The 18,779-nt window shown below is 39.9% G+C and overlaps 2 protein-coding genes across 3 annotated transcripts; both read right to left on the bottom strand.

The window, feature by feature from the left end:
* Positions 1–880: 880 nt before the first annotated feature.
* LOC115731306 (early nodulin-93-like) lies at positions 881–4,480 on the bottom strand. Of its 2 annotated transcripts, none has more exons than XM_048277243.1 (5): positions 4,464–4,480; positions 1,721–1,799; positions 1,404–1,465; positions 1,168–1,243; positions 881–1,050 (listed from the first exon to the last, which is right to left on the bottom strand). In XM_048277243.1, exons 2-5 carry the CDS (start codon positions 1,788–1,790, stop codon positions 956–958), a joined length of 303 nt encoding a protein of 100 aa, XP_048133200.1. In that variant the 5' UTR covers positions 1,791–1,799; positions 4,464–4,480; the 3' UTR covers positions 881–955. The 2 variants fall into 2 exon arrangements, with proteins under 2 accessions (XP_048133200.1, XP_048133199.1); XM_048277242.1 differs by lacking the exon at positions 4,464–4,480 and adding an exon at positions 1,850–1,867.
* Positions 4,481–10,169: 5,689 nt separating this feature from the next.
* LOC115728877 (protein kinase PINOID 2) lies at positions 10,170–12,030 on the bottom strand. The gene is given in 3 exon segments (XM_030659290.2): positions 10,170–11,218; positions 11,345–11,586; positions 11,588–12,030. Coding segments are annotated over 3 exon segments (1,542 nt in total). The 5' UTR covers positions 11,996–12,030; the 3' UTR covers positions 10,170–10,326.
* Between the last annotated feature and the right edge of the window lie 6,749 nt (positions 12,031–18,779).

Raw genomic sequence — 18,779 nt, 5'->3', positions numbered from 1 at the left:
TAGCGCCGGTGCAACATTCGACTCCACTATACTGATTTTCCCGAGCGATTCTAGCCATTCAAATTGTTCTTTTAATAACGACACATGGGTTTTTATTTATTTAGTTATATGGTTTAGTGTCCACTCGTGCGAAAAATCTCATATGATATTCGGGATTATTCGTTGTGATTCTCATTTTTACTTTAAGAATTCAAAACGAGGGTTCACACTCATGCGCAGTCCCTTTCCACTAGGATCCGACGTCTTTTTCGACCTTTCCAAATCACCCGATCCAATGAAAGGGGAAAAAAAAATTGAAGGAGGATGCTTTATTGGAAACGATATTGCTAATCACCTTTTGCCACGTGTGCACGCCTAGTAGGGCCCCTGTATTGGGCTCCATGGTAGTGGGCTGGACTTCATTCAGGCCCTTTTCTTTTCATATTGGGTCCTATTCCGGCCCATATCCATATAACGTGGCCCATGGATAAGATCCACGCACGACTCTATGAGACGATCGAATTCTTCCCATGAGAGCACAGTATTGCTGACTGGTGCTTCACTACTGCTCTTGGACCTTGAATTTGTCCATCATCTAATTTTATTTTATTCTGTTTAAAGTATTATCAAACCCACGTCTAAATACAATTTCATCAAATTGCAATCTTGTGCTTTTCCGTCAAAAATTTGTGCAATCTAATGTCGTTCCATGACAATCAACTTAGATAAGCGCGTGATGAATATTTGAACGGCTCGAACGATTCTATCTCGGAAAATCCGCGTTTGTCAATTTTGTGCCGATCGATCGATGCGATGAATAGAACTCACAAGGAGGCGAAGAGCAGTACAAAGCAAAATGAAAAACCCAAGATCAAGTTATGAACTCGGAGAGGGAGGGTACTAGAAAAAGGAAGAGACCATTTTTATTTATATAAAACCAATCCATGGGGTTTTCCATAATTGCTAGCTGTGGAAATCATGCTTCAATGTCAGAGGCATTCTTGAAGGAGTTCCTCCTTGCTGTGGCCAAAACAGTCTTGTCAGCCACAATGAAGTATGCTGCTCCTGCCACTGCACATTGCAAATTACCCCAGATGTTTAGTTTCACTAATCCCTCGAATTTAATTTTAATAATCTGGTGTGGCTGTAATGTTAATTTAGACATGAGTTTTCTTTAAGGGTGTCGACCTGTGGAGATTATGAGAGCTTGAGCGGTGTGATTCAGATTGGCTTTTGCCCAGGGCAGCATCCTCACACTGGCCAACTGCAGGTTTGACAGAGGAGCTAGATGAGATATAGTAATTCTCTAAGTGGTTCAGAAAAATTAAGTTTATTGACAATCTTTTCTTTTCAAAGACCCATAAATTTTAGGGCAGAACATAGTACGATAAACGGGAAGAAGTGCTGAGTTTGAGACCACGTACGGTAGGGATGGCTGTTGCAATGCTGGCGATAACAGCTGCTTTGGCTCCTGCCATTACTCCCTCTGTTTTTCAATGCAAATCATCAAAGAACTTTAGGATTTAAATAAAACATCATCAGGCATGTAGCAACTCAATCAACCACCACCCAAAAGAAAACAGCAAATTGGCTTCTGGGTAATCACTATCTAAACCCATCATGACATGATCTTAAACTCACCATTATTGCATATGATTCAGTTATTAAGAGCTAATAAAGATGCATTTTCAAAGCTTTCAAGAAAAAGAGGACCAATGAATCCATCATAATCCATAATTACCATGAGCACATTGCTTGGCCATGGAATAGCTGGTCCTCTCAAGGGGTGACTGAGCTACATTTTTCGCCATTATCACAGGAACAATCGAAAAGCAAAACCAGAACTGGATTTGGAGATAAAGAATTTTTTTTTTTTTTTTTGAGAAGTTTGCTGGAGATAGGGAAGGTTTTGCATGAATTGGAAGTGACAATGGTGGGTGCTATTTATAGAGTGGATAGTGAGGCTTCAAAGGAAGGAGTAGGAGAGATAGCCCCAGGTGCTGGGTTGGAGAGTTTGATGGTTTTGCACTTGACCATTACTGTCACACAATCGCAGTCACTTGTTTTTAGCTTGGGGTTCTGGGTTCAGCTCCCAAAATGCCCCTGGTTTTGGCACGAATATGTTCAGATCCAACAGTGCCCCAAGTTCTCATTTTTATAAAGGTAAAACCAGCAAAATGGAGTGGATCAGCAGTCTCATCACCAGGTGGTCCCTCTGTGCTTTCCTTTTATGTTAATTTCTTTGAATATGAGCAAGTACAGAAAGGCCAGAAAATGAATAAAGTAGAAGAAGAAAATCCACCCTTAATGGCACACAGATTGCTCCTGCATTTGCTTAATCCAAGGTTTTGACCTGTTGTACTTTCTCATATTTCTGTTCTTACTTGTGATTTATAAGTTTGGGCAGAAAGTACACGCTATTGTGTATTCCCAAGACAGAAATTTCTTCCCCCTCCACCAGAGTCATGCGCAAACCCATCTGCTGCCACATCTCAACTCACAGCCTCAGTCATATAAAGCATCGAGTCCACATTGATTCACCCACCCACCCACCCACCATAATGCTCAGTCAAGCTGTATCCACCTTATGGTCACCTAAGCATGAAAAGTGTTCATAGATAATCTTCCCAAAAAAAAAAAAAAAAGAGAGCAAATGAAAAGAAAACTGTACTTGTTTGCTGATATAAGTGGAGGGATTAGTCATGATCAACAGGCACTCGAAATAAAAGGAATTTACTGACTGGTCACTGATCTCAGGTACAAAAACAAACGCAAAGGAGAACAGTAAAAGAGGTAAGAAAAAGAAAACCATGGGCATCTAGATCTGCTCACCTCATCCATAAGAGTTTTATTTTCACTGACACAGTGATCCAAGTGAAACTGGGGTTGCTGACTAGCTTGTATGTTATCACTATTCTCTGCTTTTCTGAAAGATGCTGCTCTGTTTCTCCCTGAAGAGATGGCAAGTCTTTTCTGCCGAAAAGCCAGCGGTTCCTTCTCGAAACCAGGGGTGGCCTTTCATTCATCGGCCTCGGGTTTCATGCACCTGCAACACACGTGTCCGCAAATCAAGGGACCACTCGATTTTTTCCTGAATGGATTTCCCGTGTTTGGTTGATCCACTGTTTATCCCAACCTCCCTATGGATAGAAGGGTGAAAGGTGGACTTTTGTTCAGTTAGGGATGTATAAGATAGATGGATCGAATGGAAAATCGTCCCTATTAGACCAGACCGATAGGGTTGGTCCGATTTTGAAGATCACCAATTTTTAAGGTGTCGATCCGATTTCGGTTCAAAAATGAAAACATGTGTTCGGATCGATAATCGGTTTAGAATTTTATAAAAAAAATTTAAAAAAAAAAGAAATAATATTCTAAACATGCACAGAATTCATTTTTCTTATGCTCACTTTCCTTTCTTAAATACTTCAAATCTGAACAGTAGACATGTCTGACCTGAAATGATGAAAAACCAAAAGCAAAAAAATGGTGTCAAGATAGGAGGGCATCTTTGTTTAGCCCACAAGACTCCGTCGTTGACGGGACAGAAAAGTTTTTACGAGGAAAAAAAAAAAAAATTGAATGAAAGGGGTCTAGAAATTTCATTATATTTATTGATAGTCGAGAATGGATCGAACCGATATTGGTTCGGTCCAATCTAAACTTTTCTTTTGCCAATTAAGGCTTAAAGTTATTGAGTAGATCCATACACTATCAAAAGTCAAATTATCAAAAAAATTTATAGTAACCAAAATTCTAAACTTGTCTTTTGCCAATTAAGTCTTAATTTTTTTTTTTTGTAATTAATAGACAATTTTTACTAATATATATTTTTTATTATTTTTACTTTTCATTCTTTTTTTCGTTCCTTCACTCTCGTGGTTGGCAAGGCTACCTTTACCCAAATTTGGGCGAGGCAACCTTGCCCAAGCCTTGCGGGGGCCACGAACTCCTATGACCCTCACCGGCAAAAAAAAATTCACTTTACCTGCCATAGTTCACTGGCCAAAATAGTGGTAATTACAAGACTTGCTATTTTGCTATTTTTGATAATTGCAACATGTTTAAGACTTTTTTGGTAACTATCCCAAAATAGCTAAGTCTTTGGTAACTATCCCAAAATAGCGAGTCTTGTAATCAAAGCCGGTTGTGCATTGTTTGGGCTGAACTATGTATGGATGCTATCATATCAACATGCATAAAGATTAAAAAAAAAAATTCTCTGTCCATAAAATGTTCAATGTCTTCAGATCTCTACAATATGGTCAGAAGCTATTTTGTGGGGCCTTTACTATTCAAAATCCCTAGGCTGACTAAAAAAAATATTGGGATCTTGGCCAACTAGCGTGACACAACAAAGTAACCGTAGATTCACTTGTGTTCCAAATCGAGGTGTACAACGTTTTCTATGTCTTTGACACGAGTATCGAAAGTTCTTCATGTACAATCGCTCCGATCTAATAAAACTTTTTTTTTTTTTTTTTTTTTTGTTTTTTTTTGGGGGGGATTTTTCAATAGGTTTGAAGCTTGATTTGAGTGAGCAATTTGTTATTTTTGATTAACAGATAGAGACAGAATGAGTCTTTAGTCTTCGAATCACTCTTTGTACTCTTTGAATTTCTCAAATTAGAACGGATCTTTGTTTTTCGAATCTCTCTTTGTAATCTTTGAATTTCCATAAGGGTTTTCAAGTAAATCTTTGTATCCTCATTTCTTCTCGGTTTTGATTTCCATTATTGTTTATGCATTGGTCACGACACGTTCTACCAAATTGTTGAGATTCTCGTTTGAAATACTAGTGCTATTATTATTTTTCGAAGAGAGAAGGGAATTGAAAGGGCAGGACGTCCATCTTATGAAAATACAAAATACAATTACTTTGTCGATGGTATGAGATGGGCTTTCTGCGATGGGCCTTTAGGCCTTTCATCATCTCCTCATTCGTGGCCCATGACTTTGTGGGGAAACTGGCAATGAAGTCTATCATGAATGTTCACAAAATCAAGAACATTACCAGCGTACCAAGATCGGTTTAGAAAATCATCTAACGTTTTGTCTATAATATTATCCAGGAGATCTTCATAAATGCGATGAAATTCTGCATTGATCGATACTGTTAAATGTAATCACGACCGGAGTTATTAAACGAGTACGTGCGCTCATTTCTATTGCTCGCCAAGCACTGCACTCATGCATTATATACATAGATATATGTTTCATATCGCAATCATCCTGAAGCAGGGAACGAAAGACACGATACCTAGTGTCGATTAGCCTCGATTAGCCTGGATTGGTTAAGCGCTAAAGAAGCGGTGTGCACCGATGGCCCGCACAAGCGACGATCGGCATGAGATAAATAGAATCGAACCCGAATTGTCTCCTTAAAGCCCCCGAACACACAGTTGTTTATTTGGAAGTGCCTATACCATGTATAAAGTGTTTATAGGATTGCATCTACTTCATTAAAGAGGTAGATTTGTTTTTAAATGACACGGCATGCTGATTTTATGTATTTCCTGTTTATAATCTCTCGTGTGATACATTGTTTGGGCACGAAGGTCGTATAAAACACTAATGCCCTGTGATATCTTCATGTGGAATTTAAACAACCTTAAAATATAATTCTGAATGATGGAACATCCTTAATCAGGGAAATTTACCCAATCAGTCCTCCTAAATATATTGTATTTGTTTCACTTTAGTCCTAAATTTTTCAACTTTCCCTATTCGGTCCCAAACTTTCGTGCAAAATTTCAACACAGTCATTCGGAAATATTATAGTAGGAAATCGCTGACTTTGTGATATAGTCATTGTCGGCCGTCTCACGTGGCAATGGCATCCCGTCATTGATTCCCGAACAAAAATAGTCTCGGATGGCTAAATTGAAATTTTGTGCGAAATAGGTCTAACTAACAAAATTGAAAAATTTACAATTGAATTGACATTCGTACAGTGTTCTCCTCTTTAATTGTATCCCATGTTGGAATGGTCTTCCATGTAAAGGATTTCCGGAACGAGCGTTTCGGTTGGAAGCTTTTTCAAACAACTGATTAAGAAGTACGTGAAAGTTCTAAAGCATGGAGCATCTCCTATCATACGACACGTCGGATCAGGCGAGAGGTGACCAGTGTCTCTCTCTCTCTCTCTTCACTCAAAGTGCGCAAAGCAGATGGGTGGACCGTCGAGGCGTGGGTTTGACTGTTGGGCAACCGGGACAAGTGCGACTCGTACATCGCGTTCTACGCGGGTCGCTTTCCAGTGTTCATTTTTGGGAGGCCCTGTATTCACCCATTTTGCTTTCCATGCCATGCTGAACAATGATGGGATTCCGCGACCGATACTCACATTAAAAATCGATATGTTGGAAATTGCTGACGTCGGTGCCGACCGTACTACGATATTCTATTTTTTTTTTATACTTATTTCTTCTTCTTCTGCCGATCGTCGGGCCTGAATGACTGAATTTATACAATGGAAAAATTTAAAATTTTTTGAGGCTTTTTTCCCGAATAGTTACCTCTTCACTTCATAGATCGCTTGCTTTCGAATAACTAACTGTCTTAGCATTCTAAACCCCAGTAACTTTTCCTGGCGTAAAGAAGAATTGGACAAAAAAGTTAATTAAGTAAGATACATTTGGGAAAATCTTTGAAAGTGTTATGACTTAATCTATACAGATCAGGTTCCTCCGGTAAAGATTCAGCTTTGCAAACTTGTCCATTGCAACTACAAGTCCAGTCCAGTCCAGACCTAAGATTCAATGCTGAAATAAAGGGTGGGGTTGGACATGATAAAGCAAAGAGATACAGAGAGTGATTATCATTACACATTGTTGCCTCCAAACAAGGCTTTAATTACGGTTTTAATCATTCTTTTTTAGGGGCCCCACCTTAATCAATTCAGGCTTTGCCTTCTTATCGTAATTGATAATCTGATTATTTAATTCGCCTGTCTTCTCGGTGTTTCCAAAAAAGTACATAGTACCTCTCTTTTTCTATGTCCTAAGATGCCGGATTGGAACCTAACAAATATTAGCTGGCTTTGCTCGAGTATTTGTACAACTTTCATCATTAAGTTCACTCACAGAATCATTTTATAAATAGAAGGTAGTTGAGATTTATAGAATTCCATTAATGTTTGCAAGTGTTCCTTAGAAATATGTTAAGCACGTTTAATTAGATACTGTTTAATTTTTAGTATATCGATCGTACTATCGTAAAAAAAAAATTAAGTACGCTTAAATCTGTAAACCTTATTTATTTTTGTGAAGTAAGGGAAAATTTGTCAAAATGGTCTTAAACATTTTCACCTTTTTCTAATTCAATTCTATTAGCCGGAAATTGCTAACGTCAACGTCGACCATCTATACTAACAATCCTTCAATTATCATCAAGACACTCATTAATGCATATAAACTAGATCAACAGTCGATACTTCTTTAGGTAGATTCGATTGCATGTTAGTGGGTCCCTCCCACTTGATCCAAAGATCAGAATGCACCGAGCTCATATGTATAACGTGCATTCACGAACACGATCCCTTGTATAAGATCTTATAGACTTGTAGAAAATCACTGATTCATAGAATCCTCCATCGGATAAGATGAGACAAGAATCAATCTTATCAAAGGCATTTCGAGTGACGCGATCGTTCTGCTGCCGCTGCTTCTTTCATGTTTCCAAACTTTTCCTTTTGTCTTTTGCTCCCTTTTGTCGACACAAAAAATATATTTGGAATCAATTGAAAAAGAAAGAAAGAAAGAAAGAAAGAAAAAAACAGGGACAGCTCAAAATTCAAATCGCTTTCAAAGGAGCCGCTCTCCAAAGTGGAGAAAAAGGGGAGCCCTCGCGTGCTCTTCCCAATCTGACACCCCACACTGTCCCAAGTCCAAAGTTCAATCGATTGTCATAATTGGAAAAAAAAAAAAAACTGTTGTTAAAAAATTAAATGAATTACCATAATATATATATATCATTGTGTTGACCTTCACAAGACGTCGATGGGATATATTAGGGGTGAGCAAATCGGACCACCCGGACCGGGACCGCCCGAACCGGACCGAGGATCGGTGGTCCGATTCCCGGTTCTAAAGGGAGCGGTCTAGTTCCCGATTCTAGGGTCCTAGGATAGGACCACCCGGACAGGATCGATCGATTTTTTTTTTTTTTTAAAAGTTACCCCCTCTTTACTTGTTAAAGGTGTCCAAAAAATTTTACCAAATTGAGAAGTTATTGACACTCTCTATTTTTTATTATCCTATGTAAAAGTCTTTTTAGTTACACTTTGTTTTATTTTTTGAAAGTAACCAAGCTCATGTGCTTCATGTTAGGAATGGTGCATTTTTTTTTTTGGCATGTGTCCGGTCCAATGGAACCGTCCGGAAACCGGACCGGAGCAGTGGTCCGGTTCCCGGTTCGGAAAATTGAGAACCGAGACCACCGGTCCGGTTCTCGATTCTTGAGGAGAACCTGGACCGGATCGGGAACCGATCACCCCTAGGATATACCCAGGTGTTGTTGACTGATCGGCCACCAGTTCTTGTTCATGCCTATGATCTTATAGGATGATTTCCAACTTTAAGAGTTGTTCTGATATTATAAATTTTGATTTTTTGGGGCTTTTTACTTTTAATTGTGACTTTTTAAGAAAATACTGTAAGTGTCGATTAGGCTGGATCAATTCGTTCTTGTCATATTATATCGATAATTTGGATTTACTCTGGATGACTTAAGTTTCTACAAGTTCGTTTTGCGAGTTTGAAACGGAATTGGGATTGTATTGAAATGAACAACACCTATGAAAGAAGAAGAAGAGGAGGAGGAGGACCATAGATTGAAGTTTCGATAAATGTCATATGCCACAACAGCTTCCCAATAGCGTTCTTAACACGAGCGTGGAGCATACCGTAATAAGCAAACCCTAACTTTCTTATTCTTCTTCTAGCTAAGCCAGTAAGCGCAGGCTCTGTCTTTCTAATAGAGTTAATTTGAGAATAATCGATTCCCGTTAAAGCTAGAACGCCCATGCCATTGAAAATGCTACTCACCGCCGAACTTTTTTTTATCAAGCAAAAGATCACATGTGGTCGCATTTATTTATTCAAATGGATCACGGATCACTTCCAATTTTTTTTTACTTTTGGGGGTCAAAAGATCACTTCTAGATTACCAAGCACATCCAAGCCGCAATCAGCATCAACAATCATACACATATTCAAAAATCACACTATCATGCTGGTTCACATGGCTTGCTCCATATCATATATTTTCCTCGAGAAGTAGAGAGACCCCAAAAGGGTGAATGAATAATGGGAGTGATGAAGCATATGATGGCGTTTTGCCCTTCTTCCTCACTGTTTGATCGGCGAAAGGGACTCGCCATGAAAAAGCAGTCGACGTTGGGTAACATCCATCCAGATATTATTTTTCTGAGGGTATGTGTAGTATTCATATAATCATTTGAAGGAAGCAATTATGACACCCACATGAGAGTTTTCATAAGGTTCTCATGACAATCACGGGGGTATAATAATGGGCTCCCCCTCCTTTTCCACGTAGGAATAGGCTTTTCTTTTTCAAGAAAAAAAAAATCGAATGAAGGGTCGATTATAACAAGTAAATGTTTCCCTAACAGTGCTGTCATAAACGATACAATCTCATCCGTAAATCCACGCACCATGATTGAGTATTTTGCGTAAAGCACTCATTGATCGAGAGATCGTTTGATCAGAAATAACTAACGATCTTGTCGGACCGTCGGGCTAGCAGCTTCCATTATAGTATAGTTATATATAAACCCTAAACTATAAGCAAGTGATGATAATGAAGTTATTATGGGATTATCTTGTATTCACCGCCAACTTCATACAAACTTCTACACGTGCATAATGTTGCGGAAGAGGAACATTCACCTACATCCATATATTTACAAGATTAACATGTGCAATAACCTACTAACTACATTATTTGTGTGATTCATCTCCCAAACAGCTAAAAACATGACTTGAACCTCGACTTCCCGACCGAACCCTCGAGTATTTATCCAATGATCGTAGAATGAAATTTAGTTGTTAGAAAAGTTAAAAATCCGTGTATGTTCAAATCTATTTGTGGCGACGAGCCCGAAATTTCATATGGATATGAATCACAGTGTAGCTATTTTATGTTTTTCGATACTTGATCTGCAACAGTGATAAATAAAACGCAGCGTTAGAAATACCTAAATTTTGAAAAACGAGAAAATGGGAATGTTTCTTAGTGTCATACATGCTATATTAACTATCAAACTTTGCTGTTTAGCGACAGGTTAATCGAATAACAACGGTACAGCACTCGAAATATGTACACTTAAAAATACTCAAAGTGATGAGGGATCTGATACGGAGCCTCTCTCTCCTTCTTGCTCATTAGCTTCGGCAGCGAGCTCGCCGTGCTCCTGCACGCGAGCTTGAACGCGCTGTCGCCGGGGACTTCCGGCGGCCGGACGGTCCGGATCAGGGCCCAGCTCACGTCCCGGAAGAACTCGTGCCTCTTGACCTCGGCCGACCCTCTCGCGCTCCCGAGCCGCTTCTTGGGGTTCTTCGCGAGGAGCCTCGCGATCAGGTCCTGCACCCGGACCATCTCCTCGTACTCCCTCGCGCTGCTGACCCCGATCCTCGGGAACGTCAGCGGCGCCTTGAGGATGTTGACGAGGGTCTTCTCGTTATTCTCGCCCTTGAACGGCGTCCGCCCGTACAGCATCTCGTACAGGAATACCCCGAGGGTCCACCAGTCGACGGCCGACCCGTGGCCCTGGCCCGAGATCACCTCCGGGGCGAGGTACTCGTGGGTCCCGACGAAGGACCTCGACCGAGCGGCGACCGGCTCCGCCACGAGCTCCGCATCGTAGCAGTAGCAATTGTCCTCCTCGTGGTCATTGTCGGGGCGGAGGGTGATCGTGGTCGTGACGGTAGGCCTTCTCCTCCGGGAGGAGGAGGGCAGGAGGCACGAGAGCACAGGCGCGATGGGGGAGGTGCAGGAGGGAGTGCGGTCGGTGGCGTCGAACTCTCGGGTTATCGTGACGGGGTTGTGGTGCTTGATTAGCCTCGGGACGACGTCGCACTTGAGGGAGAGGTCGAAGTCGGAGAGCATGATGTGGCCGTCGTCGCGGACGAGGACGTTCTCGGGCTTGAGGTCCCGGTAGATGATGCCCATCATGTGGAGGTACTCCAAGGCCAAGAGGATCTCGGCCGCATAGAACCTGCATAATATCATTCGAGACTTTAAAATCATTAGCCCTTTTTAATCTAATTTATTTCTTTTCTAAATGTGATATTTCGTTTTATATCCTTTACTATAGTCAAGGTACTACGTCTAATGGACTCACTTGGCGGTCGAGAGGCTGAACTGCCTGCCGGGCTGGCGGAGGCGGGCTGCGTACAAGTCGCCGCCGGGGCAGAACTCCATGACCAGGCATGAGTAATGCTTGGCGTCGAACTCGGCGTACAGCGTCGGCAGGAACGGGTGGTCCAGCATCCCCAGTATCTCCTTCTCCATGTCGGCTCGCTGCAGCTTCTTCCGCGCGGCTAGCGCCTCCCGGTCCACCACCTTCATCGCGTAGAAGCACGGGCGGGGGTGCTGGTTCCGGTGCTGGGGAGGTCAGCGCCCCCTCCACGGCGACGTTCCGGATCTGGCAGAGGTAGACGTTGCCGATGTCGCCGCTGCCGAGGCGGCGGAGGAGGCGGAAGTGGTCGAGACTGACGCGGCCGGCAGCGGCGGATGACCGGAGGCGGCTCATGGCCTCCCAGGCGGCGTGGTTGGACTTGTGGGGCTTGAGGTGGTGGGAGGAGGAGTAGGAGAGGGAGGAGTCGGCGGCGGAGGAGGCGGAGGAGGAGGAGATGGAGGTGCGGCGGCTGCTGTTGAAACTGCTCAGGTTGCCGCTGCTCAGCCAGCTGCGGCGGCCGGTTCGGGGGACGGTGAGGGAGGAGGAGCCGGAGCTGCTGTCGTAGTCGGAGTCATCTTTCGAAGAGCGAGCCATGGCTTTTGGAGAGGTGCTCTCTTGCTCGCGGTATGTTTTTTTATATAGAGCTCGGGGGCATCTTTGCGAGGATTTTGTAAAATGTAAATCAAAAGGGTCGCCAACAGAAAAAAAAAAGAAAAGGAAAAAGGAAAAGAAATAAATGGACAGAGACAACGTAATAAAACATATCTATTCTTATAAAACTGAATTAGAAGGTTTGATTACATTTAACTTTAGCCAATTGCAACTTAATTAGATATTGAATATTGGAAAATTTTCATATAAAAGCCTAAAGTTTCATCATTTTCCCAAATAAAGGTTTGGAATAAACTTTATTTCAAATAAAAATCTGAAGTGAATATGACGGTTTCAAATAAGGGCCTGAATATTCCGACTGGTCAAGAACATTTTTGTCCAAAGACAATTTCAACTTAAATTTTAGTCAAATAAGATTAAAAATTAAGAAAACTAAAAGTTTTCAAAAAATAACAAAAAATACAAGCGAAGGCTTGAGTATTTTTTTTGTGTGTGTGGTTTTTTAAATTTTTGGCCTTTTTTCTTTTTTGAATTTGTTTTTGTTATGGAAAGAATTTTGCATTTTTTACCTGATTTAATTTCGCTTTTGGGTAAAAATTAGGACTCAGGATCAAAATAATGTCTAGGCAAGGTCGTCCCTCGCCTGTGGCTTTCAAAGGCCTTGCTCGGCCCTCTCTGAGCATCGCTGGTGGCCAAAAAATGAAAGAAGAAAATATAAAACATAAAATATAACAAATATAACAAATGTAAAGGATAAAAATGCCCTTGACTAGTCGGCGAGGTCAAGTGGTTCTTGGAGACTAATATCGCAACTTCAGACTCTTATTCGAGAAAATAATGACATTTTAAATTCTTATTTGAAACAAAGCTATTTTTTTATATTTTATTTTAAAAAATAAAATCACTTCAAAACCTTATGTAAAAATATTCTTTGAATTTTTTTTACCAAGATAGGTATGTGAATTTAATTTCAAAAAAATTACAAGGGGATAACTGTTTTTTTTTTTTTTTTCTGTGGAGTCACAAACATCGAGAGCAAAAAGGTTCACGTGTTTTAGAAGTGAAAGGCAGAGTTTGCCGCAGCTTTTTCACAGGATATACACAGCTTTGCCACCCTAATTATTGACAAAAATTGGTGGATTACCACACAACGCATCCAAAACCAAGTCAGAGCACAATTGAGTTCGTTCAAAAAACTTAAGGGTAAGAAAGAGAAGGCCATGTTGTCACTTGCTAAATTTGGCAAATCATTAGGTGGAAAATCACATACTAAACACAGTCCACCTGCTGGTTAATTAATCATTAATCAATCAAGATGTGAAATACTGCCAAGAAAGAGAAGGCGATGCATCAAAGATTCTTTTTCGGGGGGTTTTTTGTCAGCAGTGCGTGCCGTGCATGCTTTGCTTCAGCTGACATGAAACTGGAGTTTGCCCACTAGGGTTTGTTCTTTCCTTTCCTCCATAGTGTCTTCCAGTGAGGAATATGTATGAACTTAGTGTTATTTTATAGAGTCTTCTTCATTAATATAACATATGGTCTTGTTCACTCTTTATTTGAACTTCCATTGATTTTTTTTTTTTTGGGTGTGGTCCTTGTGCTTGTGCAATCGATATCCGGTGTACTTTTTTTATAAAAAATATCCTTAATGGGACCCTGAGCATCCCTTAATTCGATGGGCAAAAACCGATACGGGATATCATGTGATGACAATTGCAAAATGAAATCAGTAAATATGATTTTCGGTCAAGATAGAATCTCCTCTCTTTTTTTTCCCCCTTTTGGTTGATACAAAAAGGTTGTGGGGGTGCTATTCTGCTTTGTATTGCAGTCAAAAGACACTCTTTTTTTTTTGCTAAAGCTCAAAAAGCTGAAAGTGGGGTTGAAGTGGAGGAGGATCTGAGAAACGAAGTTGTTTCCCCTCTCGTTCTAGAATATGTAGTCCATGTCCACGCAGTCTAAACAAGCTATTTTCTTCAACAATGGGTTCCGGGACAGCAAGAACTTGTTTAACTTGCATTGCAAGTAGTTGGGAAAATTACCAAAAAAGTCTTAAACCTATTGTAATTGTGTCAATTCAGTCATAAACCTTTTTTTTTATCAATTAAGTCCTAAATCTTTTGTAATTATGTCAATTAAGCCAATTCGGAGAATTTTGGCCTACCGGCACCGACGTGGATGCCGACCGACGGGCGACCTAATATTTTAGTAATTTTTTAAATTTTTTTTACTTTTTTATTAATTTTTTTTCTTTCTTCCCATTCTCCTTGCCTATTCTACCTTCAGCCGCTCGCCGGACCTTGGCAATCGGCTAGAGGACGATTTGCAAGGCTCTCACCGGCCTCGCCATGACCTGACAAAGGCTGACATCGCCAACCCAAATATGGGCGAGGCTTGCCTCGCCCTCGCTCCTCTCAGGTGGGTGTTGCTCATATCTCTTCCTTCTCTTAAATAGCTTAAAAAGTCGCAATTTCATACCTTCTTTTCCCTTAATTTTGTGTCCTTCTCAGTGCCTTATTGTCGACGGGAAAAAATCTGATCTTTTCCGCTTGATATGTTATGCACAAAGCCTCCCGATATTAGGAAATGGTTCTCTAGCTATGGATACGAGTCACCTTCACTGGGTTCAAATGAGGACTTTCTGGGTTCTTCCCTCGAAGAAAGTGTACACGAGAACAATGGGTTTGGTGTTGACGATAGGAAAAAAGAAGGAGAAGAAGAAGCCGCAAGATCGAGTCTCGCTGGCCATGGCAACGCTGGTGAGAGCCTTGCTGATCGTTCGCCGAGGTCCGGCAATCGGCTGGTGGTAGAATAGGGAAGGAGGAGGGGAAGAAAGGAAAAAATAATTAAAAGGGGAAAAATTAAAAAGCATTCAAAATATTATTAAAATAATAGGTTGTCGGTGGGCCGGTGTTCATGTTAGTGCCGATCGGCCAAAAGTCGTCGGATGGACTGAATTGACACAATTGTAAAAGATTTAGAATAGAATCGAGAAAAAAAAAGTTTAAAATTGAATTGGTACAATTATATTAGGTTTAAGACTTTTTTGGTAATTTTTCGCATGTAGTCCTTAGGCCTTCACATAGTTTTGTAGAAATTAATTAGGGTTTGGAAATTGATGCAAATGGTCTTTGAACTCTCATTCCATGTACGAGGTAGTCCATGAACCTTTAATTCGTTTAATGTGATCCTTGAATTTCGATCCGATGTGCAATACCGTCCCTATTTTTTAATTTGTTCAATGTGATTCATAAATTATTGGTAGATATTCAATTTAGTTCTTAGATTATAAGAAAATGACACAAACAAAAGGATTACATTGGACTTTCACCTATAGTTTAGGGATCATACTGAGCAAATTAAAAGTCAAGGGACGACTTTACACATCAAGTCAAAGTTTAGGAACCACCACAGTGCACAAATTGAAAGACTAAAAATAACATTACACGTTAAACTAAAGTTCAAAATTAACTATTTGCGTTTTATCCTCTTAAAGCACTAGTTTTTTTTTTTTTTTGGGTCGAACTTAAAGCACTAGTTAACGTGGCTACAAACAGTAAGAGTACATAGAACGTACTTTGAAAATTCGAAAAGAACACGTTCTCGAAGAATTTAAAGAGAATATTCATATTCCAAAAACACAACTAATGGTTTTTAACATTTTTTTTAGTTAATTAATCGCTTTTGATTTCGAATCACCAATTTCGGGGCGACGTTGCCCGATATTTTTTTCGTGCAAAGAGAATCTGATCGCTAGGCGTTCAGTCGTCTTTTGGATTGAGCGTTGGGTGAAAACTTTCCATTCGAGAGTTTTAAGAGTGCTATCCTACGAAGCGAGACGAGATACGAAATCTGGCCAAATCTTAACATAATGGCAAAGCGAGAGAAATAAAGACAGATCAAGGATCATTTCTGAAATTATTATTTTTATCTCGTATATGGATGTATTTCCAAAATAGGTGGAAGTAGACTTGTCAAATTGGGGCCGGGTCGGATCATAAATGGTCCTCACCCGAACAAACATATTTAACCTGTTGTGACCCCGTTTATTGCAATACAAATCTAGTGGCTTATACTCTATACCCAAATAGATTTATATTCTTAAAACACTTTCATATGTAATCCAACCTAGGAAACTCATACACAAACCGGAGTGAGTGAGCACGAAATCAAATGATGACAAGAGAGAATGAAGGGAGAGTCATGGAGGTGAGTTGAGTTTAAATAAGTTGTAGACCCATTCACAATCCATCTATGACCCATTATTTTCGGACATTTAACACTTGTGTTATGTTTAAACTCATTTATAACCCTTTTAGTGAATATAATTAATCAATACAATAACTCAAACCATCATACGCGTTTGTGTCTCATTTTGACAAGTCTAGATGGAAGTGATGACACGCCTCAAAACCGACACCGGTTTGTATTGGTCCAACTTCTCTCTTTAAATCTTTCTAGCAAGTTATGAGGTGGAGAGGTACGAGTCACGAACCGCCCGTGCCTAAAAATTCATTGTATCCTCATGGATGCCTTTCATGCACAAACAGGTTATTTTGCTTTATATGGACCTGTGAATGCACCTATTTATGACATTTTTTGTCATGATGCACGTGAACCCCGACGTGGGTCGACCTCATGCTGGTCCATGCTCTTGGTTCGGATCATAACAGACGTCGTCTAGGTTTTTGATAGAGACAAATAGAGAGACAATACTGTGTAGAATGAAATATTTAGTGGGATCTGAGTTTATTTGCTTAATATGGAATTGATCGTTGCAAAAGTTATGATTTTATAGGTTTGTAGGTTTTGAGACTTTTGGAAGACGGACGAATTTGTTCATGGTGTAATCAAGTCATTTCGATATCCTAGCACAAGCAAGCTGAATCAATTCTTCCTATTTCAATATGATGTTATCTTGTGGTAGGATCGATTCATGACCTCATGGGCATGGATGTCAAGTCAAGGGCGGCATAGGACATGGCGGCCGCATGGTCAGGAGGTGGCAGTGGCAATGATGACTTCGATGGTACCAATTTTGATGGAGGTTATGGGTACTATTATTCATTCGCATATAAAAATATATGAATGGAAAATATTTTCATTGTCCAGAAAAATTGTTACGGATAATGAAGACATTCTTCGTTGACTAATTCTTTTAAGTGATACAAGCGATCACTTTTGGAAAAATGTTTTGCAAGTCATCCATTTTCTACTAAACAAACGGAGCCTAGGGCACAAGTTCAGATTGCTTGAATTTGGCCTCTTCTCAATGTTTCTTCTTTCACCCAACATCCCTCCCAATTCAACTCATTGTAGAATAATACAAGGAATGGGGTTTGGCCCATCCTCTCTTTGCTTCACTTTTCTCTACAGGATCTGATCTTCAACCATATTTCTTCCTTGTGGGTTTGCAACTTCACCATTTCAGACAGCATAACTGTTGGGGGCACAAAACTTTCATAGGAAAACTCAAAACCTTATCATTTGTCACTTGCCCCATACATTCTTCACCCCTTCCCCCAAAACATACTTGCAATACCTCCCACACTGTTAATTCAATTATTATTTTTTTATTCTTTCAATTTCGAAAGTAAAATTGAATATAATACCTTAATGCTCATAGATTTTCATGTGCTGTCTTTTTTTAACTTTACTTTTTAAATGGTGGTTGAACTCTCTCTTTGGACAAGGCATGGCCAATCTGACAATTGCACCACCCAATTAGAAACCAGGTGGTGCTTCTTTATGTGTTATATTTATTGTTGTGTTGCATCAAATTCAGCAATAGAGGGACAGATTCGACATAGATAGGGATGAATCTCCACTGAAAAACTGCATCTATCGGGTAGCTTTCTGCTCTGGATATCATCACATCACTGCCCCAAGTATGCACCTATTCTTTAGTAATTTAAGCTTTTATTTAATTGAGTAAGAACATAGTGAAGATATTCTTGTTCTTTTATTAAGTATAACGACCTTGTTAAGATCTGCACTAGGGAACATTTATTAAGAAAGCCAGTAGCGAAATAGATTACAGTTTGTAAGAAAATCATATGCCTATCTTGATATATGTAATCAAGATTTCGGCCAATTGACTTTTGCACCATTATCAAGGGATGGGGGGATTGTGCATGCGAAATGAACTGAGGGGGAATCTGGCTCGGATATCATGTTGAAAAATCCAAACAAAAATTTAAGCTTACAAGTGGAGAGATAACACATGTAAATAAAAAGCATATAGGCTCCATGATCAACCGATGCGAGATATTTCACGAATTGGATAAAAGCTTGAACTTTGCATGTAGTAACCGCCAAAACAAAGTACATAATCTAAGCGTTGTGAGATATTTCAATCAATTGCTTTTGCTAAACTTTGCATGTTGTAACCACAAAAAAAAAGTATAAACAAGTGGTGGATATTCAATTTAAGACTTGTGGCTATAAAAGTTTTTCATGGATAGGGAAATGTCCTTTACTCTACTCTTTTGGTGCTTTTACAGTTCTTATATAGATTTTATCCTATTCATCGGGTTAAAACCCCACTACTATAGATGATTTTTGGCCCAGTGCAAAGAACAAGCATAATGTTATACTTCTGTAACAAATTTAAAATGATTTCAAACTTGGAAAGAAAAAAAAAAAAACACATGTCAGAATGCGTATAAATGAGGGAAGGGGCCCTATTTATAGAAGAACTCCTCTAATTATAATCGTTGAACTGCAACCTAATGAAATGGTATAGATTGATGAGGACTCTCTAGTG

This window comes from Rhodamnia argentea, chromosome 4 (genome assembly GCF_020921035.1).
Source record: "Rhodamnia argentea isolate NSW1041297 chromosome 4, ASM2092103v1, whole genome shotgun sequence".
NCBI lineage: Eukaryota > Viridiplantae > Streptophyta > Magnoliopsida > Myrtales > Myrtaceae > Rhodamnia > Rhodamnia argentea.
The sequence above is the reverse complement of the archived record's forward strand: the minus strand, read 5'-3'. Positions and strand labels throughout refer to the sequence as shown.

Bases quoted from the DNA above. Each gene is read 5' to 3' on its own strand.
- LOC115731306 (XM_048277243.1), bottom strand. From the start codon at position 1,790: ATGGCGAAAAATGTAGCTCAGTCACCCCTTGAGAGGACCAGCTATTCC. The intron at 1,244-1,403 runs GTACGTGGTCTC...TCAAACCTGCAG, and splicing joins TTGCAACAGCCATCCCTACC to TTGGCCAGTGTGAGGATGCT. The intron at 1,051-1,167 runs GTCGACACCCTT...TGCAATGTGCAG, and splicing joins AGCTCTCATAATCTCCACAG to TGGCAGGAGCAGCATACTTC.